At 36.0% G+C, this 19,134-nt stretch overlaps 1 protein-coding gene across 6 annotated transcripts in view; it reads right to left on the reverse strand.

Moving 5' to 3' along the window:
• BCAS3 (BCAS3 microtubule associated cell migration factor) overlaps positions 1 to 19,134 on the reverse strand; it is a 618,903-nt gene that overhangs the window by 446,874 nt on the left and 152,895 nt on the right. For all 6 annotated transcript variants that reach the window (XM_032428491.1, XM_032428494.1, XM_032428495.1 and 3 more), the window contains exons 11-12: positions 16,029 to 16,112; positions 598 to 768 (exon numbers count right to left, since the gene is read on the reverse strand). In XM_032428491.1, the coding sequence (XP_032284382.1) occupies positions 598 to 768; positions 16,029 to 16,112 (255 nt within the window). The remainder of the gene's footprint in view (positions 1 to 597; positions 769 to 16,028; positions 16,113 to 19,134) is intronic.

Raw genomic sequence — 19,134 nt, forward strand, 5'->3', positions numbered from 1 at the left:
AGCCTCTACCTTAAAAATCAATTATTAAAGGGTGCCTGGGTGGTTCAGTCGATTAGGCATCTGCCTTCAGCTCAGGTCATGATCTCGGGGTCCTGGGATTGAGCCCTACATCAGGCTCCCTGGTCACGGGGGCGTCTGCTTCTCCCGCTCACTTGGCCCCTCCCCCTCAACTCATGTGCTCTCTCTCAAATAAATAAATAAAATCTTTTAGAAATCAGTTATTAATCTTCTGATATAGGTTACAACAAGCATCATTTTTAAAAAAATCGTATTATGAACAGAATAGTATAAAGAGATATGTAATTATTTATTTGTGAAACAAATGTTCTGATGAAGAGATAACAAGAACTCCTTAGAACCTCAATTTTACCTTCAGGTTTGAAACATTAATAATGTTTGAAATAACAGGTTTTAACATGTTACTCATCATTTCTTGAAAAAAGAATTCTAATCTGAAATAACCTCAATTGCTAAAATTCCAAATTAATAATCTCCAAGGCCAAGTGCATTTGGCTGTTCTTGATCACAAATGATATTCTTAGTCACCCCATCCTTTGCTGAAAAAGGACATTCATTACCTGTATCAGAAGTTCTTACCTGGCCCTCTCCAACTGTTTCAGTGTCAATTACTGTGATGATGCCTGGAACCAAAGGACTCCGCCTGGAATTACTATGGAGGGCAACATCGTCTTCGGTCACACCTGAAGGCAGTGTGCCTGTCAGCTGAGTCACCACTTTCCCAACCATTGTCAAGCCAGTTTTCAATGTCTATACAATGAAATGTAAAACATATGACTTCACATCAGTATTTGGATTTTAAACAGAAATATGCATCTCGTTAATTCTCCTACCTTTTAAATTCCTTATTCTCTTACAAGCCTATATATAGCAGTGAACTGTCACAGAAATTCAGTCTGACTTTTCATATGATCTTAAATTTTAGTTAGAAAATCAGTATTAATTTGAGTGAATGCTGTCAGTAGAATCCCCAAAGTCAGCATAGTGAGAATAAAGCCATAAGCAAATAATTTTTTTTAAAGCCGTAAGTAAATCATTAAAGAGCTTTGTTTCACATGAGGGAACAATTATATTTTTATTTAAAAAAAATATTTCTTCTCTCCCCTCTTCTTAATGCATATAACAATGGCAAGATTTCATTCTTTCTGATGGCTGAATAATATCCCATTGTGTATATATACCACATCTTCTTTATCCATTCATGAGTCAATGGACATTTGGACTCTTTCCATAATTTGGCTATTGTTGATAGTGCTGCTATAAACATCGGGGTGTGTGTGCCCCCTTCAAATCAGAATTTTTGTACCCTTTGGGTAAAAACCTAGTAGTGCGATTGCTGGATCATAGGGTAGTTCTATTTTTAACTTTTTGAGGAATCTCCGTACTGTTTTCTACAGTGGTTGTACCAGTTCACATTCCCAACAACAGTCTAAGAGGGTTCCCCTTATTCCACATCCTCACCGACATCTGTTATTATTTTTTTGAAATATTATAAATCTAATTTTAAATCTATTTCTTAGCATGAAAAAGCCTTCCCAATGGTAGAATGCCATTCTACCAGTGGTAGAATGAAAAAGACTATGCTTCCAAAGTAAATCTATAATATGTTGTTATATAATATTGTGCATCAAGATCAGGCATGTAGATACCTACTCCTATGCCATAGCCACACATCACAGGTGGGCCAGACAAGAGCCCCACATACTCCCATGTCACAGCCACAGCCCTACCAGAGTAGGTAGGCAGACAGGTGCAGCTCACACAGGAGATACCCCTTGAGCACCTGGCACTGGTGGCTAGGAAGGATAAGTGCTTCTGAGCCCCACGAGCTATCTCCTACAAAGGCCACTCCTTCAAGACTGCTAGAGGTAGCTGATGTGCCTAATACATAGAAACAAACACAGAAAGGCAAAATGAGAAGACAGAGGAGTATGTTCCAAAGAACAAGAGAAAAGCTCAGAAAAAGACCTTAATAAAATGAGATAAGCAAGAGAGTTCAAAATAATGGTCATAAAGATGCCCAACAAACTCAGAAGAATGAATGAACACAGTGAAAACTTCAACAAAATGAGAGAAAATATTAAAAAGTATCAAATAGAAGTTACAGAGCTGAAAAATATATAAACTTAACTGAAAAATACCCTAGAGGGGTTCAACAGCAGACTAAATGAAACAGATCAGTGAGATAGAAGGCAAAACAATGGAACTCACTCAGACAAAGGAGCAAAAAGAAAAAAGATTTAAAAAATGAAAACCTTTGGAGAACTTCAAGCAGAACAACATTCACATTATAGGGTTCCCAGAGGAGAAGAAAGAAAAGGCCAGAAAAATTATTTTTAAAAAATAATAGCTGAAAATATCCCTAATCTGGGGAAGGAAACAGGCATACTGGGGGAACCCCGAAGAGTTCCAAAGAAGACAAACCCAAAGAGATCCACACCAAGATACATTATAATTAAAATGGTAAAATTAAAGAGAGAATCCTAAAGGCATCAAAAGAAATACATACAAGGAAACCATATAAGACTATCAAGATTTTTCAGCAGAAACTTTACAGGTCAGAACAGAGTGGCATGACATATTCGAAGTGCTAAAAGGAAAAAACTTCCAACCATGAATTCTCTACCCAGCGAATTGAAGGGGAGGATGCCTGGGTGGCTCAGTTGGTTAAGCAACTGCCTTCAGCTCAGGTCATGATCCCAGAGTCCTGGGATCGAGTCCCACATCAGGGTCCCAGCTCAGCGGGGAGCCTTCTTCTCCCTCTGACCCTCTCCCCTCTCATGCTGTTTCTCTCTCTTGCTCTCTCAAATAGATAAATAAATAAAATCTTTAAAAAAAAAAAAAAAAAGAATTGAAGGGGAACTAAGAATTTTCCAGATAAGCAAAAACTAAAGGAGTTTATCCTTGCTAAAATGGCCTTACAAGAAATGTTAAAGGGGCGCCTGGGTGGCTCAGTTGGTTAAGCGACTGCCTTCGGCTCAGGTCATGATCCTGGAGTCCTGGGATCGAGTCCCACATCGGGCTCCCTGCTCAGCGGGGAGTCTGCTTCTCCCTCTGCCCCTCCCCCCTCTCATGCTCTCTCTCTCTCATTCTCTCTCTCAAATAAATAAATAAAATCTTTAAAAAAAAAAAAAAAAGAAATGTTAAAGGTACTTCTTTAAGCTAAAAAGAAGTATTTAATATTTCATAACAAGGAAAAATACAAAAGTAAAACTCTCATTGGAAAAGATAAATCTATAGTACAGACAGTGGATCAATCACTTATAAAGCAAGTATGAAGGCTAAAAGAGAATAGTAGTAAAATTAAAACTACAGGGGCGCCTGGGTGGCTCAGTCGTTAAGCATCTGCCTTAGGATCAGGTCATGATCCCAGGGGCCTGGGATCGAGCCCCACATCGGGCTCCCCTGCAGGGAGCCTGTTTTCCCTCTCCCATTCCCCCTGCCTGTGTTGCCTCTCTCGCTGTGTCTCTCTGTCAAATAAATAAATAAAATCTTTTAAAAAAAATTAAAACTACAATTGGTTAAGGGATGCATAAAATAAAAGATGTAAAATGTGACATCAACATTACCCTGATACCAAAACCAGATAAGGACACTATGAGAAAGGGATATTACATGCCAATATCCCTGACAAACAAATATGCAAAAATCCCTAACAAAATATTAGCAAACCAAATTCAAAAACACATTAAAAGGATCATACACCATGATCAAGTAGGATTTATTCCAGAGATGCTAGGATGGTTCAACATCCACAAATCAATGTGGTACACCATTTTAACAAAATGAGGGATAAAAATCTTATGATCATTTCAATAGATGCAGAAAAAGCATTTGACAAAATTCAACCTCCATTTATGATAAAAACTTTCAACAAAGTGGGTATAAAGGGTACATACCTCAACAAAGTAAAGGCCCTGTATGATAAACTCATAACTAGTATCATACTTAATAGTGAAAAACTGAAAGCTTGTCCTTTAAAATTGGGAACAAGATCAGAATCCCACTTTCTCCACTGTTATTCAACATAGCATTGGAGGTCCTAACCACACCAATCAGGCAAGAAAAAGAAATAAAAGGCATCCAAATCAGAAAAAGAAGTGGTAAAATCATCACTATTTGCAGATACACAGAAAACCTCCATCAAAAAACTGTTAGAACTAATAAACAAATTCAGTAAAGTTGCAGAATACAAAATCAATATACAGAAATCTATGGTGTTTCTATACACTAATAACAAACTATCAGAAGAAGAAATTAAGAAAGCAATGGCATTCACAACAGCATCAAAAAGAATAAAATACCTAGGAATGAATTTAACCAGGGAGGTGAAAGCCACATACACTGATGAAAGAAACTGAAGAAGAAACAAATAAATGGAAAGACAGTCCATGTTCATGGATTGGAAGAATTTACACTGTTTAAATGTCCATACTACCCAACGCAATCTACAGATTCAATGCAATCCCCACCAAAATTCCAGTGGCATTTTTCACAGAACTAGAACAAATAATTCTAAAATTTGAATGGAACCATAAAAGACCCAGAATAGCCAAAGCAAACTTGAGAAAGAACAAAGCTAAAGGTATCGTGGTCCCTGATTTCAAACTATACTACAAACCTATAGTAATCAAGACAGTATGATACTGGCATAAAAAACACACACATATCCATGGAACAAAATCAATAGCTGAGAAATAATTCCCCAAGTATACAATTAATTTATAACAAGGAGGCCAAAAACATACAGTGGAGAATGGGCAGTCTCTTCAGTAAATGGTTCTGGGAAAACTGGACAGTTATGCAATGGAATGAAACTAGACTTACAGATGTATTTGTGGACCTGACTCCAAAAGCAAGGGAAACAAAAGCAAAAATAAACAAATGGGACTCTATCAAACTGAAAAACTTCTGCACAGCACAGGAAACCATCATCAAAATGAAAAGGCTTAATGGAAGAAGACATTTGCAAATCATATATCTGATACAAATCCAAAATACATAAAGAATTCATACAACTCAGCAACAACGATAACAACAACAACAAAAAAATAAAATAAAAAAATAAGCAGAGGATCTGAACAGACATTTTTCCAAAGAAGATACAGAGATGGTCAAAAGACATGAAAAGATGTTCAACATCACTAATCAGCAGGGAAATGCAAATCAAAACCATGATGAGTTATCACTTCACACCTGTTAGAATGACTATTATAAAAAAATAATAATAATAAGACAAATAGCAAGTGCTGGAGAGGATGTGGAGAAAAAAGAACCCTTGTTAGCTGTCGGTAGGAATGTAAACTGATGCAGCCAGTACGGAAAACAGTATGGAGATTCCTCAAAAAGTTAAGAATAGATTCACCATATGATCCAGGTATTCTACTTCTGGGTATTTACTCAAAGAATAGGAAAACACGAATTGAAAAAGATATATACACCCCTATGTTCACTGCAGCATTATTTACAATAGCCAAGATATGGAAACAACCTAAGTGTCCACTGATAGATGAATGGGTAAAGAGGATGTGTTATATATATAATATATATTACATATATATATATATATATATATATATATATATATATATATAAAACAGAATACTACTTAGCTACACAGAATGAAATACTGCCATTTGTGACAACATGGATGGACCTTGAGGTTATTGGGCAAGGGAGATAAGTCAGATAGAGAAAGACAAATACCATTTGATTTCATTTATATATGGAATCTAAAAAAACAAACAAAAGAATATAAAAAAAATTCACAGAGAATGGATTGATGGTTACCAGACGGGAAGGTGACTGGGAGGTGGGCAAATGGGTGAAGGAAGTCAATTTGATGGTGATGAATGGTGACTAGACTTTTGGTGGTAATCATTTTGTAGTACATACAGATGTCAAATTATAATGTACACATAAAATGTATATGTTATATACCAATTTTACCTCAATTAAAAAAAAAAAGATTTGGCATGTGGAAATACAGTCTCCATCCAAGATACCAATCACTAGATGAATAAAACATCACAAAAGATTAGCTAAGAAGGTTCTTTTTTCTCTGGTAACAGAAAACAATTCAATGTAATGCTTCTAATATACTATTTCAATTAAAGACAACTTAAGATGTTTTATAATTACATTTTAGTTCCATTTCATTCGAAGCATAAAGACAAAACTAACTCATGTGAGTTTTTTCTTTTATGTGAATCTTATCTGATTACTGCTATTTGCATTAACAAACAATAATGTTAAAGTAATGGGTTTTTGTGGGGTTTTGTCCCACAAAGAGAAAAAAACTAAAAGAGAAAAAGCACGTAATTCATAAATACCTAAAAAAGATTTAACCAGCAGAGTGAAAAGAAGTAATCTAGATTACATGGACATATCAAAAATTATGTAGAATACACACATTCAGAAATAATTTTTTTCCAATTCTCAAATTGTGAGAAAAAATTTTTATTAAAATACTGCAAACTAATCTTTAATGAAATGACTCTCTTTTCAGAATAATCATGGAGAATATGCTCACCTATATTCTGGCATATGCTATAGCTAAATTTTAAAATGAAAATTATTATAGACATGTTATTTCAAATACTGTTTCATAAAAGATAGGCAAAGAAGGGACTTTATAAAGGCCTAAATGTGATTTAAGCAACAATCAGATTGGAATTAATAAGGAAATGTATTTTCCAAGGAAATTTTCCATTAAAACACCATATAACTAACACTAGCAATATATGTATTATTTTACTGTAGTATGTCCCGCGGAATCTTTACTGTGAACTTGTCAAGGATCTTAATTAACATAAATGATCTCTACAGATTTCTTCGAACACCTCAGGTTTATAGAAGAGAAAATTGAGGCTACAGAAGTTAAGTAAAACAGCAGCTCAAACAGCTAACCAATGACAAAGCCAGAATTCAATCAATTCAATTCAATTAGACTGTCTATCTCCAAAGCCTGATTTCAACCACCATCCAGTATTGCCTTGTATTCTATTCCTGTTACTACTTGTGATCTCACACTTCATGAATTCAGAACACAGACGTATACGGGGGGGGGGCGGGGGGGCGGGGATAGGGAAAAATGAAGACTATAATAGTGTGTCCTATTAAATAAAATGACCATCAAAGCCATTTGCTGAACTCAAGCAAAAAGATATAACTTACTGCTGACTGAAACCATGAAAAAGCCACAAATCAATTGTAACTCTTCTGTTTAGCGCTAAAAACTCAAACTGCAGTGATTATAAAACACATTAGCGTTCCTCAGTTAGCAGCCAAACATTTTTTCAATAATTCACAAGCAATGACTTACACAAAGTCTGTTAGAGCGTTGTCAAGAAGGCCTCTGAAGGACCAACAAAATCAGGCGCCAGTGTGTTCTGATGTCAAAGCTGGCTAGGAAGCCTGATTAACCTCTGAGATGCCTCAGCTGCAGTACTCCATCAATGCTAATGGAGATGCTCCCACTTAAACAGAGCTATCCCTTTATCAAAGGAATTCGCCCTTCAGGTTTAAAGTCTGGTTGTATATCCTCCCCATTTGCCCTTGAGCCTATTATTTCATGCTTTTACATCAATGAATAGGAATAAAACTAAAAGAACTGGAGCACACAGAAAGTGGGAAGAAGTGTACCAAAGAGACCACCAGATAAAAGGAAAAGTCAATATAAGAGAACTAGGAAAAAAAAAACTCCAGAAAGGGGGAAAACAGAGTAGTATATTTCACAGTCAAAGGCTCACATCACATGAAGAGTTATTGATAATTCTCACACACATACACCAAGAAAACTTACAACTACCATTTTATTAGTGGACAAAAATCTAAACCCAAAACTTAACAGTCATCAAATCTGCACTTTGTATAGTAAGTGACAAGATAGCACTACCTATCATAGCTCATTAACTTTCAAAATAAGGTACAATGCAGGGGGTGAAAGGGGTCCTGGAAGTTTCCTGCAGCAGCAAAGACCTTTGCTTCTAGAAGAAATTTGTTTCCATGTTAGAATCAAACACACTGATAAGAACTAGTGTCCAGAAGAAATATATAATGTTATTCAATAGTGTTCACATACCATATTTAGATACCTCAATCACCTCAGAGTAATTAGTCTTTTGATTAGATTTTAGCCAAAAGAGCCGGTACATACCTGATGAGTCCCTCGACATACCAAAAAGGATGAACACCCAGTAAAAATTAGAAATAAAAAAAATCTAATTTGGCCAAAGGGAGAATATTAAATTAGACTGAGTTCACAGTCTGAGGTAGCTAAAAAGTTTATTATCCTGACAAATCTTAACAAGAGTTATTCACAGAACTAAATTTTATCTTGTAGGAGAGCTGAATGTAAGGCTACACCAACTACGTCAGATAGTCCACCCTGACCAAAAATTCAAATGAGCATGGTACTTATTCTGTTCTGTGCAGACAGATTTGCCAAAGGGTCACTAGTCATCTTTAACCTTTCTCATGTCATATCAGTTGTCTTCCCTGTCCATTAGCGCTAATGGTGCTGCTCTCACAAAAGCTGTTAGTTGTCATTAAGAAGTTATCAGATAACCAGGGAAAAAAGGAGGCATTTTTATTAAATCAATTTGCCACACTGGTGTTAGAACACATTAAAAGGAAAAATCAAATAGGACAGATATATGGTAATTAGGAAATATGGACCAAGATTTTATAAATGTATCAAAATAATGCAATTTGAATTATTTCAGTATTAAACTTTTCCCCTTAGCACTGCCATAGAGAATTCATCACCATTATATTCTAAAGAAAGCCACATAAATTATTTGGAAAAGCAAAGGGAAAAATATAAAAATATAAAGATTAATTTTAAGTGCTATTTGAAAATCCAGAAACTATAAAAAAGATTATTTCCTCTAAGGAGACTCAAGTACATATACAATTAATATATTTGTACTTAGAACTATATGGTGAGACAAAAAATAAGAATAAAAATTTAATAATTAATCCTTCTATATAACAAAGCAGTTAACCTCTATGGAGTCATGTAAGCAGGTGTCATCAGTGAGAGAAAAATATTAATGATTACTCTTTGAGAAAAAGTGATTTAACAAGCAAAGTGAATATTTTAAGATTAGTATTTTCTTTTTTTTTTTTTTTAAGATTTTATGTATTTATTTGACAGAGAGAGACACAGCCAGAGAGGGAATACAAGCAGGGGGAATGGGAGAGGGAGAAGCAGGCCTCCCGCGGAGCAGGGAGCCCGATGCGGGGCTCGATCCCAGGACCCTTGGACCACGACCTGAGCCGAAGGCAGACACCCAACGACTGAGCCACCCAGGCGCCCCTAAGATTAGTATTTTCTTAAGGAGCACATACTACATGGCTTTTTAAACATTTTCATGTTATATCTCAAAAAAATGTATTATCTAGAAATGATAAAAATGGTAAGAAATATCAAGAAATTTTATTTTCTATTTTCAATAATGGCAGGCTAGGTAAATCAGGTCAACCCTACCAAAGAAAACAAGTAGGGTAACTGGGGAGAATTTTTTTTTCAACTCTGCTTAAAGGTACTAAATATTTAACAAGATAGTAAAGAGTTACTAGATCCAAATCCAAAAGAACAAGAAAATCCAGACATGTGAGCAGGATAGTTAGGCCTAGATGCATCTCATGATTCTAGAGGAGGCTTCTAAGAGACTGAGTGGTGATTTTGATGGACTTGTGGTACTAGGGTGGTCATGTCCAAGGAAGTCTACCTGGTGACTTTTAAACCTCCATGTTTTGTTTGTTTGTTTGTTTTGTTTTGTTTTAAATATTTATTTTATTTTTTTCTTTAAAGATTTTATTTATTTATTTATTAGAAAGCAAGAGAGAGAGAAACAGCATGAGAGGGGAGAGGGTCAGAGGGAGAAGCAGGCTCCCTGCTGAGCTGGGAGCCTGATGTGGGACTCGATCCCAGGACTCCAGGATCATGACCTGAGCCAAAGGCAGTCGCTTAACCAACTGAGCCACCCAGGCGCCCTAAACCTCCATCTTTTTGGCTAAGACACAAAGGAATATACAATAGAAATAAGAGAAAACCTGTAGCAATCAGGATCTCATAGCTGTTTCAGGTGTGCTTTATTTAAATAATTTAATTAACTCAATCCCTGAAATTGGAATTAGAGGATCCAAGACTGATAGTGCTGCCAAACTCTGGTATCTCAAACTCAAAACTGTTTCTAGGTTCACAACATCAAAAACTAAGGTGACTAACATAACATAAAAAAATAAAATTAAATTAAAAAAAAATTCTGGCAAACAAGGAGTCAAGACATCATTAGTGACAACCAGCAAAAATAACAAACAATAAAAATACCCCCAAAAGAAGCCAGACACTGGAGTTACCGGAAACAGACTTTAAAATAACCGTGCTTAGTATATTTAAAGAGTTTGGTACTTTGAGATAAAACTGAATTCTAGAGAACCAGAAACTATCACTATTTACTGAAAGATTTTATCAATGTATATATGTTTGATTTTATCAAACCCTTTTTGTATATATATTAAGATAATCATATAATTGTTCTCCTTTTATTCTGTTCATGTAGCAAATTATATTCATTGATTTTGAGTAATAAGGCAGCCTGTACTGGAATTATCCCACTGGATTGTGACATTATCCTTACAATATATGTTTAATTTTTTTCTGCTAATATTTTGCTTAGGATTTTTCATATTCATGAGTAAGAGAGGACTATAGTTTTCCTTTTTCATAATGCTCTTGTCAAGTTTCAGTATCAAGGTGATCCTGCATCATAAAACAAGATTAGGCACTATTTGACTCTTCTATTCTATGGAGGAGTCTTTGTAATACTGCCATTGTTCACTCTTAAATGTGAGCATTCTCTGGAGAAGGTTTCTAGGTCTGAAGATCTTTGGTGAGATTGTTCTTTTCTTAGTAAACTTTTATATTCCCTTATACAGAAAAGTACAGGAATTATAAGTGTATATCATGATGAATTTTCACAAGTGAATATGCTAATAGAAGTATAATACATAATGTAATAGTAACAAAGACAAAAAATATATTTATAATTACACTACTTAATTAGAGAAGTCATTTTGATGTACTTATCATGGAAAACTGCAACTACTTTATACCTCAGAAGGCTAATTTACCCACAAAGTTTCTTATATCTAATAACTTATTAGGAGAAATTATCATTTGGGAGGTAAAATCATCTCAACTTTCCAATCTTTCCTATATATAATATCCACATCTTGGAAGTGAAATGAAGGATCATTCTATTTCTGGGAAAATAACTAAATACTAAACAGTGATACTAAATACCAAAATAATTTAATATTTTTAAAAGAAGTCTCAAAATATTCATGGTAACGCAAGAGTCCATAAGTACATAAACATTATATAAGAAAAATGTTTTCAAAAATATTTCATGGCATGGGGCGCCTGGGTGGCTCAGTCAGTTAAGCATCTGCCTTCGACTCAGGTCTTGATCCCAAGGTCCTGGGATTGAGCCCCAGACCGGGCTCCCTGCTCATCGGGGAGTCTGTTTCTCCCTCTCCCTCTGCCCCTCCCCTTGCTCCTGCTCTCTCTCTCTCTCAAATAAATAAAATCTTTAAAAAATATTTCATATAAGTTACACATAAGATAAAAAAAAAAGCAGTATGTAGGGGCGCCTGGGTAGTGCAGTCAATTAAGCATCCGACTCTTGGTTTAGGGTCAGGTCATGATCTTAGGGTCATGGGATCGAGCCCCACCTCGGGCTCTGCACTCAGCATGGCATCTGCTTGAGACTCTCTCCCTCTCCTTCTGTCCTTCCCCCCTCAAATAAATAAATAAATCTTAAAAAAAAAAAAAAAGAGGTGTATAATATATGATTGGATTTAACTATCCAGTAAGTCCAAAAAGACTATCAAGAAATAGGTGACTTTACAGCCACATGCAGAAGAATGAAACTGGACCATTTCCTTACACCACACACAAAAATAGACTCAAAATGGATGAAAGACCTAAATGTGAGACAGGAGTCCATCAAAATCCTAGAGGAGAACACAGGCAGCAACCTCTTCGACCTCAGCCGCAGCAACTTCTAGAAACATCGCCAAAGGCAAGGGAAGCAAGGGCAAAAATAAACTATTGGGACTTCATCAAGATAAAAAGCTTTTGCACAGCAAAGGAAACAGTCAACAAAACCAAAAGACAACTGACAGAATGGGAGAAGATTTTTGCAAATGACGTATCAGATAAAGGACTAGTATCCAAAATCAATAAAGAACTTATCAAACTCAACACCCAAAGAACAAAATCCAATCAAGAAATGGGCAGAAGACACGAACAGACATTTCTGCAAGGAAGACATCCAAATGGCCAACAGACACATGAAAATATGCTCAACATCACTCGGCATCAGGGAAATCCAAATCAAAACCTCAATGAGATACCACCTCACACCAGTCAGAATGGCTAAAATTAACAAGTCAGGAAATGACAGATGTTGGCGAGGATGCAGAGAAAGGGGAACCCTCCTACACTGTTGGTGGGAATGCAAGCTGGTGCAGCCACTCTGGAAAACAGTATGGAGGTTCCTCAAAAAGTTGAAAATAGAGCTACCCTACAACCCAGCAATTGCACTACTGGGTATTTACCCCAAAGATACACATGTAGTGATCCAAAGGGGTATGTGCACCCCAATGTTTATAGCAACAATGTCTACAATAGCCAAACTATGGAAAGAGCCTAGATGTCCAATCAACAGATGAATGGATAAAGAAGATGTGGTATATATATACAATGGAATATTATGCAACCATCAAAAAAATGAAATCTTGCCATTTGCAACGACATGGATGGAACTAGAGGGTATTATGCTAAGCCAACTAAGTCAATCAGAGAAAGAGAAGTATCATATGATCTCACTGATATGAGGAATTTGAGAAACAAGACAGAGGACCATAGGGGAAGGGAGGAAAAAATGAAACAAGATGAAACCAGAGAGGGAGACAAATCATAAGAGACTCTTAATTTCAGGAAACAAACTGAGGGTTGCTGGAGTGGAGGGGGGTGGGAGGGATGGAGTGGCTGGGTGATGGACACTGGGGAGGGTATGTGCTATGGTGAGCGCTGTGAATTGTGTAAGACTGATGAATCACAGACCTGTACCTGTGAAACAAATAATACATTATATGTTTAAAAAAAAAGAAGAAGAAGAAGATAGTAGAAAGGAAAAATGAAGGGGGGGGGATCAGAGTGGGAGACGAACCATGAGAGACTATGGACTCTGAGAAACAAACTGAGGGTTCTAGAGGGGAGGGCGGTGGGATGATGGGTTAGCCTGATGATGGGTATTAATGAGGTCACGTATTGCATGGAGCACTGGGTGTTATGCACAAACAATGAATCATGGAACACTACATCAAAAACTAATGATGTAATGTATGGTGACTAACATAACATAATAAAATTAAATTAAAAAAAAGAAATAGGTGACTTTACAGATGGCTAACAAACACATGGAAAAATGCTCAACATAACTCATCATTAGGGAAATACAAATCAAAACCACAATGAGATACCACCTCATACCGGTCAGAATGCCTAAAATTAACAAAACAGGAAACAACAGGGTTGGTGAGGATGTGGAGAAAAGGAAACCCTCTTAACATTGTTGATGGGAATGCAAACTGGTGCAGCCACTCTGGAAAACAGTATGGAGGTTCCTCACAAAGTTAAAAATAGAGCTACCCTATGACCCGGCAATTGCACTACTAGGTATTTACCCAAAGAACACAAAAATACTGATTTGAAGGGGCACATGCACCCCAATGTTTACAGCAGCATTATCAACAATAGCCAAATTATGAAAAGAGCCCAAAATGTCCATTAACTAATGAATGGATAAAGAAGATGTGGAACAGGGGCACCTGGGTGGCTCAGTCGGTTAAGCGTCTGCCTTCAGCTCAGGTCATGGTCCCAGGGTCCTGGGATCAAGCCCCACATCGGGCTCCCTGCTCAGTGGGAAGCCTGCTTCTCCCTCTCCCACTCCCCCTGCTTGTGTTCCCTCTCTCACTGTCTCTCTCTCTGTCAAAAAAAAAAAAAAAATTTTAAAAAAAAAAAAAAAAGATGTGGAACATATGCACAATGGAATATTACTCAGCCATAAAAAAAAAGAATGAGTCTTGCCATTTGCAGTGAGGTGGATGGAACTAGAGAGAGAGTAAAGAAAAGAAAGAAAAGAAAAGAAAGAAAAGAAAAAAGAAAGGAAGGAAGGAAGGAAGGAAAGAAAAGAATGAAAGAAAGAGAAAGAAAGAAAGAAAGAAAGAAAGAAAGAAAGAAAGAAAGAAAGAAAGAAATGGGTGACTTTTTTTTATGTCCGTGGTTTTGTTTTTACTTCATTTTGTAAATTTATAAACAGGAGCATGAATAAGCATTAAAATCAAACAAAAGCAAGTAAACAAAAATTAAATATTAACTACTTTATTCAAAAGTTAATGACAGAATTTTATCAACTGCTAGAGCTAACAATGAATTTCAATCAACACCAGTTTCATTAGGGACCAACTGCCTCTGGAAATTGATGGGATTAAAGTGTTGTCATCATCGTCATTTCTGAGAGTTTAAATATTCGAGACATGAACTTATCCCTCACAGTTCTCAACACGTGGTGTAGAAAACTGGGGTGTTCACACTTGTTCTTTTCAAAGCATATTAAGTCTAACCTCATTCCAGCATGACCACATTCAGCTAACAGTTAAACAGCAAAACGGTTACTGCATGAAGCAGGTCACTTTCCTTTTATGTAGGCACACAAACACGTGATAGCAAAGCAGAGCTGAAAAGTTGTCCTCCATCACGTAAGTGAAAATTATTCAAATGATAATACAATGAGCTATCCTGATGAAAGTATACACACAGATAAATCTGAAAGGACTCTAATACTTGAGAACTAGATCTCATTGGTATATTTTGTGGATCTATTATAAACTAACTGAATAACACTGATGCTGGCTAATTACTGTCTCAGATTTCTCTTCTTTGAAATAACCATGATAATTCTTGCTTACACAATGGAGGAAAGTACGCAATTTTTATGAAGATTCTAAAATCTAAAATACACAGTGCTGTAAGCATAAAGACATTCAGCATTTCCTTTCTGAGTAAAAAATATGTAATGCTTCTCTCATCAAACCTAGGAACACATTCTAAAGCCCATCATGTAAGCACTTGTGATCAATCTTGAAGTATTTTTGTATTTGTTTTACACAAAACAGTGTGACCTTTCATTCCCTCTCTGTGGTTTGCTTTAAACTGTTGTTCTTTTCTGAATAGTTGTGCTTTTTATTACATGCTGTCATTTAGATTCACTATGTCATCCCTATTATTAGAATTGTTTTGTTGTATACTTCACAATTCAAAAGGATAGTGATTATAAGAATACCTTATAATCAGCATAAAGTTTGCGAGCCATCATCGGAATTAACCCTCGCACACACACAGAAAGAACTCACTTGACAAACACGCAGGGGGCAGCCCTGTGACATGAAAGAGTCTTTGAATGTGCCAGGGGTTTAACTTAAGTTTTCTTAAGGAATAATATTCTTTTTACGTCAAGAAGATTCATAAATGTTCAAAGATACAAAAAGATGTCAGTATAGGTAGAATGATGCAATGCAGAGAAAAAGAACCCAGAAGTCAGTACTGAAAACATACAAAGCTTCTTTCAAAAGTCTTATTAATTAGATAAAAGACCTCAACCAAGCTAACAGACTTACATATTTAAAATTGGATGAATACAAACTCTACAATCATTGCAACAGAAAATAATATATTATTTATGAACCTCAAGAGATTAAATACCTAATCATTTCGTCAGCAATCCTCATGAGTGGCAAAATAATTCTGACTTACTTAAGTGTATTCCGCACTGCTGAATGAAAAGGGAAGGGGTCATTTCAACAGAACTCAGGAGAGAAACCTGATAGTTACTCCACAAAATCACAGCTCCCAGGGACTACTCGACACTTACTTTAGCAGCACTAATGACGGTGGCAGTGTAAGACTGAATGTTGTCTCCACAGGCTCCACCACGGGACTGATGACATCGGATCAACTGGAAAACGAGAGAGAGAGAGAAGCCAGAGAGTCATTTCTATTAAACTGTTTAACTCTACAGGCTATTAAGACAGAGTTTATTTACCGTGCAGAATGATGGCGGTGGGTGGGAATGTTTGTACAAGCGTTTCAGACAAACAGCTAAAAGCTCTGCTGAGACACTCACCCTCCCCCCCCACTTTTTATAATCTACTGGTGCCACTCAGGCAGTTTCATGCTCAAAATACAATTTTTAATTACAAGGTGAATAGTTTTTAAGAATTCATAAACTCTGAAAGGGTAATATTGGGGATCTGGCCGCCTTTCCACAAATAAATTTTAAAAACATAATCAAAGGATTTAGACTTGACTTCCTAACATTAAATATTTAACATGCTAGCAAATTGGAGGCTGTGTCCTCTTAATTCCTCCATAAAGACTGTAAAAGAAAACCAAAAAATTAAAAATAAAAAAAGAGAGAGAGACAAAAGAATCTGTCATATTTCCATTTTCAATTAACAGTGGAAAAGTGGCACAAATTATGCATAAATCAACCACGACACACAGAGTAGCTGTCCACTTCAGAGGGCTTATTAGCATTACCATTAGAATGAAAAAGACATGCCCCTACTCATGACTGACATAAATAAATCAACCTGTCAATTTTCAAAGTGAATCACTAGTTTGACATGCACGACTGTCTCATGTGCTAAGTAACACACCAGAATTAAATCCTCCACTGCTCCTATACTTCCTAAGTTTAGGTTTTCTTTAAAAAAAAAAAAAAAAAAACAAAAAACTCATTAGCCAGATTTTTACATTTAAAATTTTTAAAAAATAAAATGACAATAATAGAGTACTAGAACAGCTCCACATCATGTTACGAATTATTTTAAAGGCCTACAGAATTCAGATAGAATCTACCTCTTTCAAAACATAAAAACAAAAAATGCTTATATAATTTAAAACATGACCATCTGATAAACATTAATACATAATTTTTTTGTACTTTTATTCTAAAATCAAAATTTTGGGGGCTCCTGGGTGGCTCAGTCAGTTAAGTGTCTGCCTTCAGCTTGGGTCATGATCCTGGAGTCCCAGGATCAAGCCCCACATCAGGCTCCCTGCTCAGCGGGGAGCCTGCTTCTCCCTCTGACCCTTCACCCTCTCATGCTCTCTCTCTCTCAAAGAAATAAATAATCTTTAAAAAAAAAAAAAAAGGAAGAAGAAAATCAAAATTTTCTTCATCACTGACACTATTAAAAAACAATCCCTCAAAGCAATAACAGTATGTTAAAATGGAATATCTTTAAAAGTCTGATATGAGATGTCAATCTGGCACATGAAGCAGATTTCAAGGTCAGTAGTGAGGAATTTTCCAAATGACAGGTGACTGCAAATGTGGTTTCACATAGGGGAAAACAGAATTTGAAAGTGATCGTTTTAACTAATAAAAATACCTCTCACTCATTCAACTCATTCACTCATTCATTCATTCATAAATACATATTCAAAGAATTATGAAAGGTATCCTCTGCTGCCTCCTGCCACATGTGCAAGGAGAAACAGTATCTTAGAAACACTACCATTTTTTTCTCTGCTTCACGAATAATCAGGAATAAATATATGAAAGCAAGCAATACTATCACTTTTTCAATTCAACTAAAACTGAGTCAGCATTTCTACACAAACATAACTAAGGCCAAAATTTTTGTTTAAACTTTAGGCTTGTTAGAAATTACATTTGCATCCCAATTCATCAAAATTAAAGATAAATCAGAAATTTCTGTAGTGCAAATTCTATAAAATGGACTAATTTCCAGAAAATATAAGTTTAAAAGGCAACGTACAAAAGAGTACATGTGTTATATTATCTTTTGGAAAGAAAGGGAAATATAAATATATATATAACATAATGAAATATATAAGCATGTAAATAAAACATAAATATAAAAACATTATTTAAAAAAATTTTAAGGGGTACCTGGGTGGCTCATTTAGTTAAGCATCAGACTCTTGGTTTCAGCTCAGGTCATGATCTCAGGGTCCTGAGATCGAGCCCCGCATCAGGCTCTGTTCTCAGTGTGGAGTCTGCTTGTCCTTCCCCCTCTGCTCCTCCCTCCCCCTCTGCTCCTCCCCCTTCTCTCTCCCTCTCTCTCTCCCATAAATAAATAAAATCTTAAAAAATTATATATCAAATGAAAGCTGTAAAAACAATGAAGGAAGGCATAAAGGGAGAGATAAAGGACAAACTAATCAAAATAATATACGGACACAGTATTTGACTGCACATCTTCAGTTTTAGGCAGAATGGGAATGGACAGAATTGCAAGAAAATCCTGAACTCTTTTTATTTGGTTTGATATTTGTAGTGGTGTGAGCAAGCAATTCTGGGATTACTTTTTCCATTATAGGATTCAACAAATGAAATAAATGTGCTGATTACAGAGTCTCCCATGCAAAACAAGGGACATATAAATAGGAGATAGAGGATGAAACGAAAGAATCCTATGGAAATACCAATGCGTACTCTTCATTTCCAAAATATGTGTGTAAGTGCACAAGTATGTGTTATATGTATATTTGCCAATTTATGTACATATAGAAGTATGTGTATGTATGTAATAATGCAGTGTTTCCAAACTTTGTCCACTGAAAGTGTCTAGAAGCAAAAACAGCCCCATAACAATGAGCACACCTACTGGGCAAAGCTTAGTATCTAAAGCCATGGCCCATTAAAAGGAACAGGGGAATCAGAAGTAGCAGATTCCAGGGCTGAGACAGGACAGATACTAGATGAACCTGAACTTACGATAGCAAATAAGGAAATAGAAAAAAAGTTTAAGTAAAAAATTGATGAAGGCATGTCACTATGTTACAGGAATCAGCCTAAAGGGCTCTCCTTGGTCAACTGTGGGACAGTTTGAAAGCCACAATAATTAAGGACAAAAACATTACAAACCATTAAGAAATAGGAACCCATGAGTCCATGAAAAATACAAATACAGAAAGACAGAGAAAGGAAAGTTCTTGATTACAAT

Source organism: Phoca vitulina, unplaced genomic scaffold (assembly GCF_004348235.1).
Source record: "Phoca vitulina isolate PV1807 unplaced genomic scaffold, GSC_HSeal_1.0 scaffold40, whole genome shotgun sequence".
Lineage (NCBI taxonomy): Eukaryota > Metazoa > Chordata > Mammalia > Carnivora > Phocidae > Phoca > Phoca vitulina.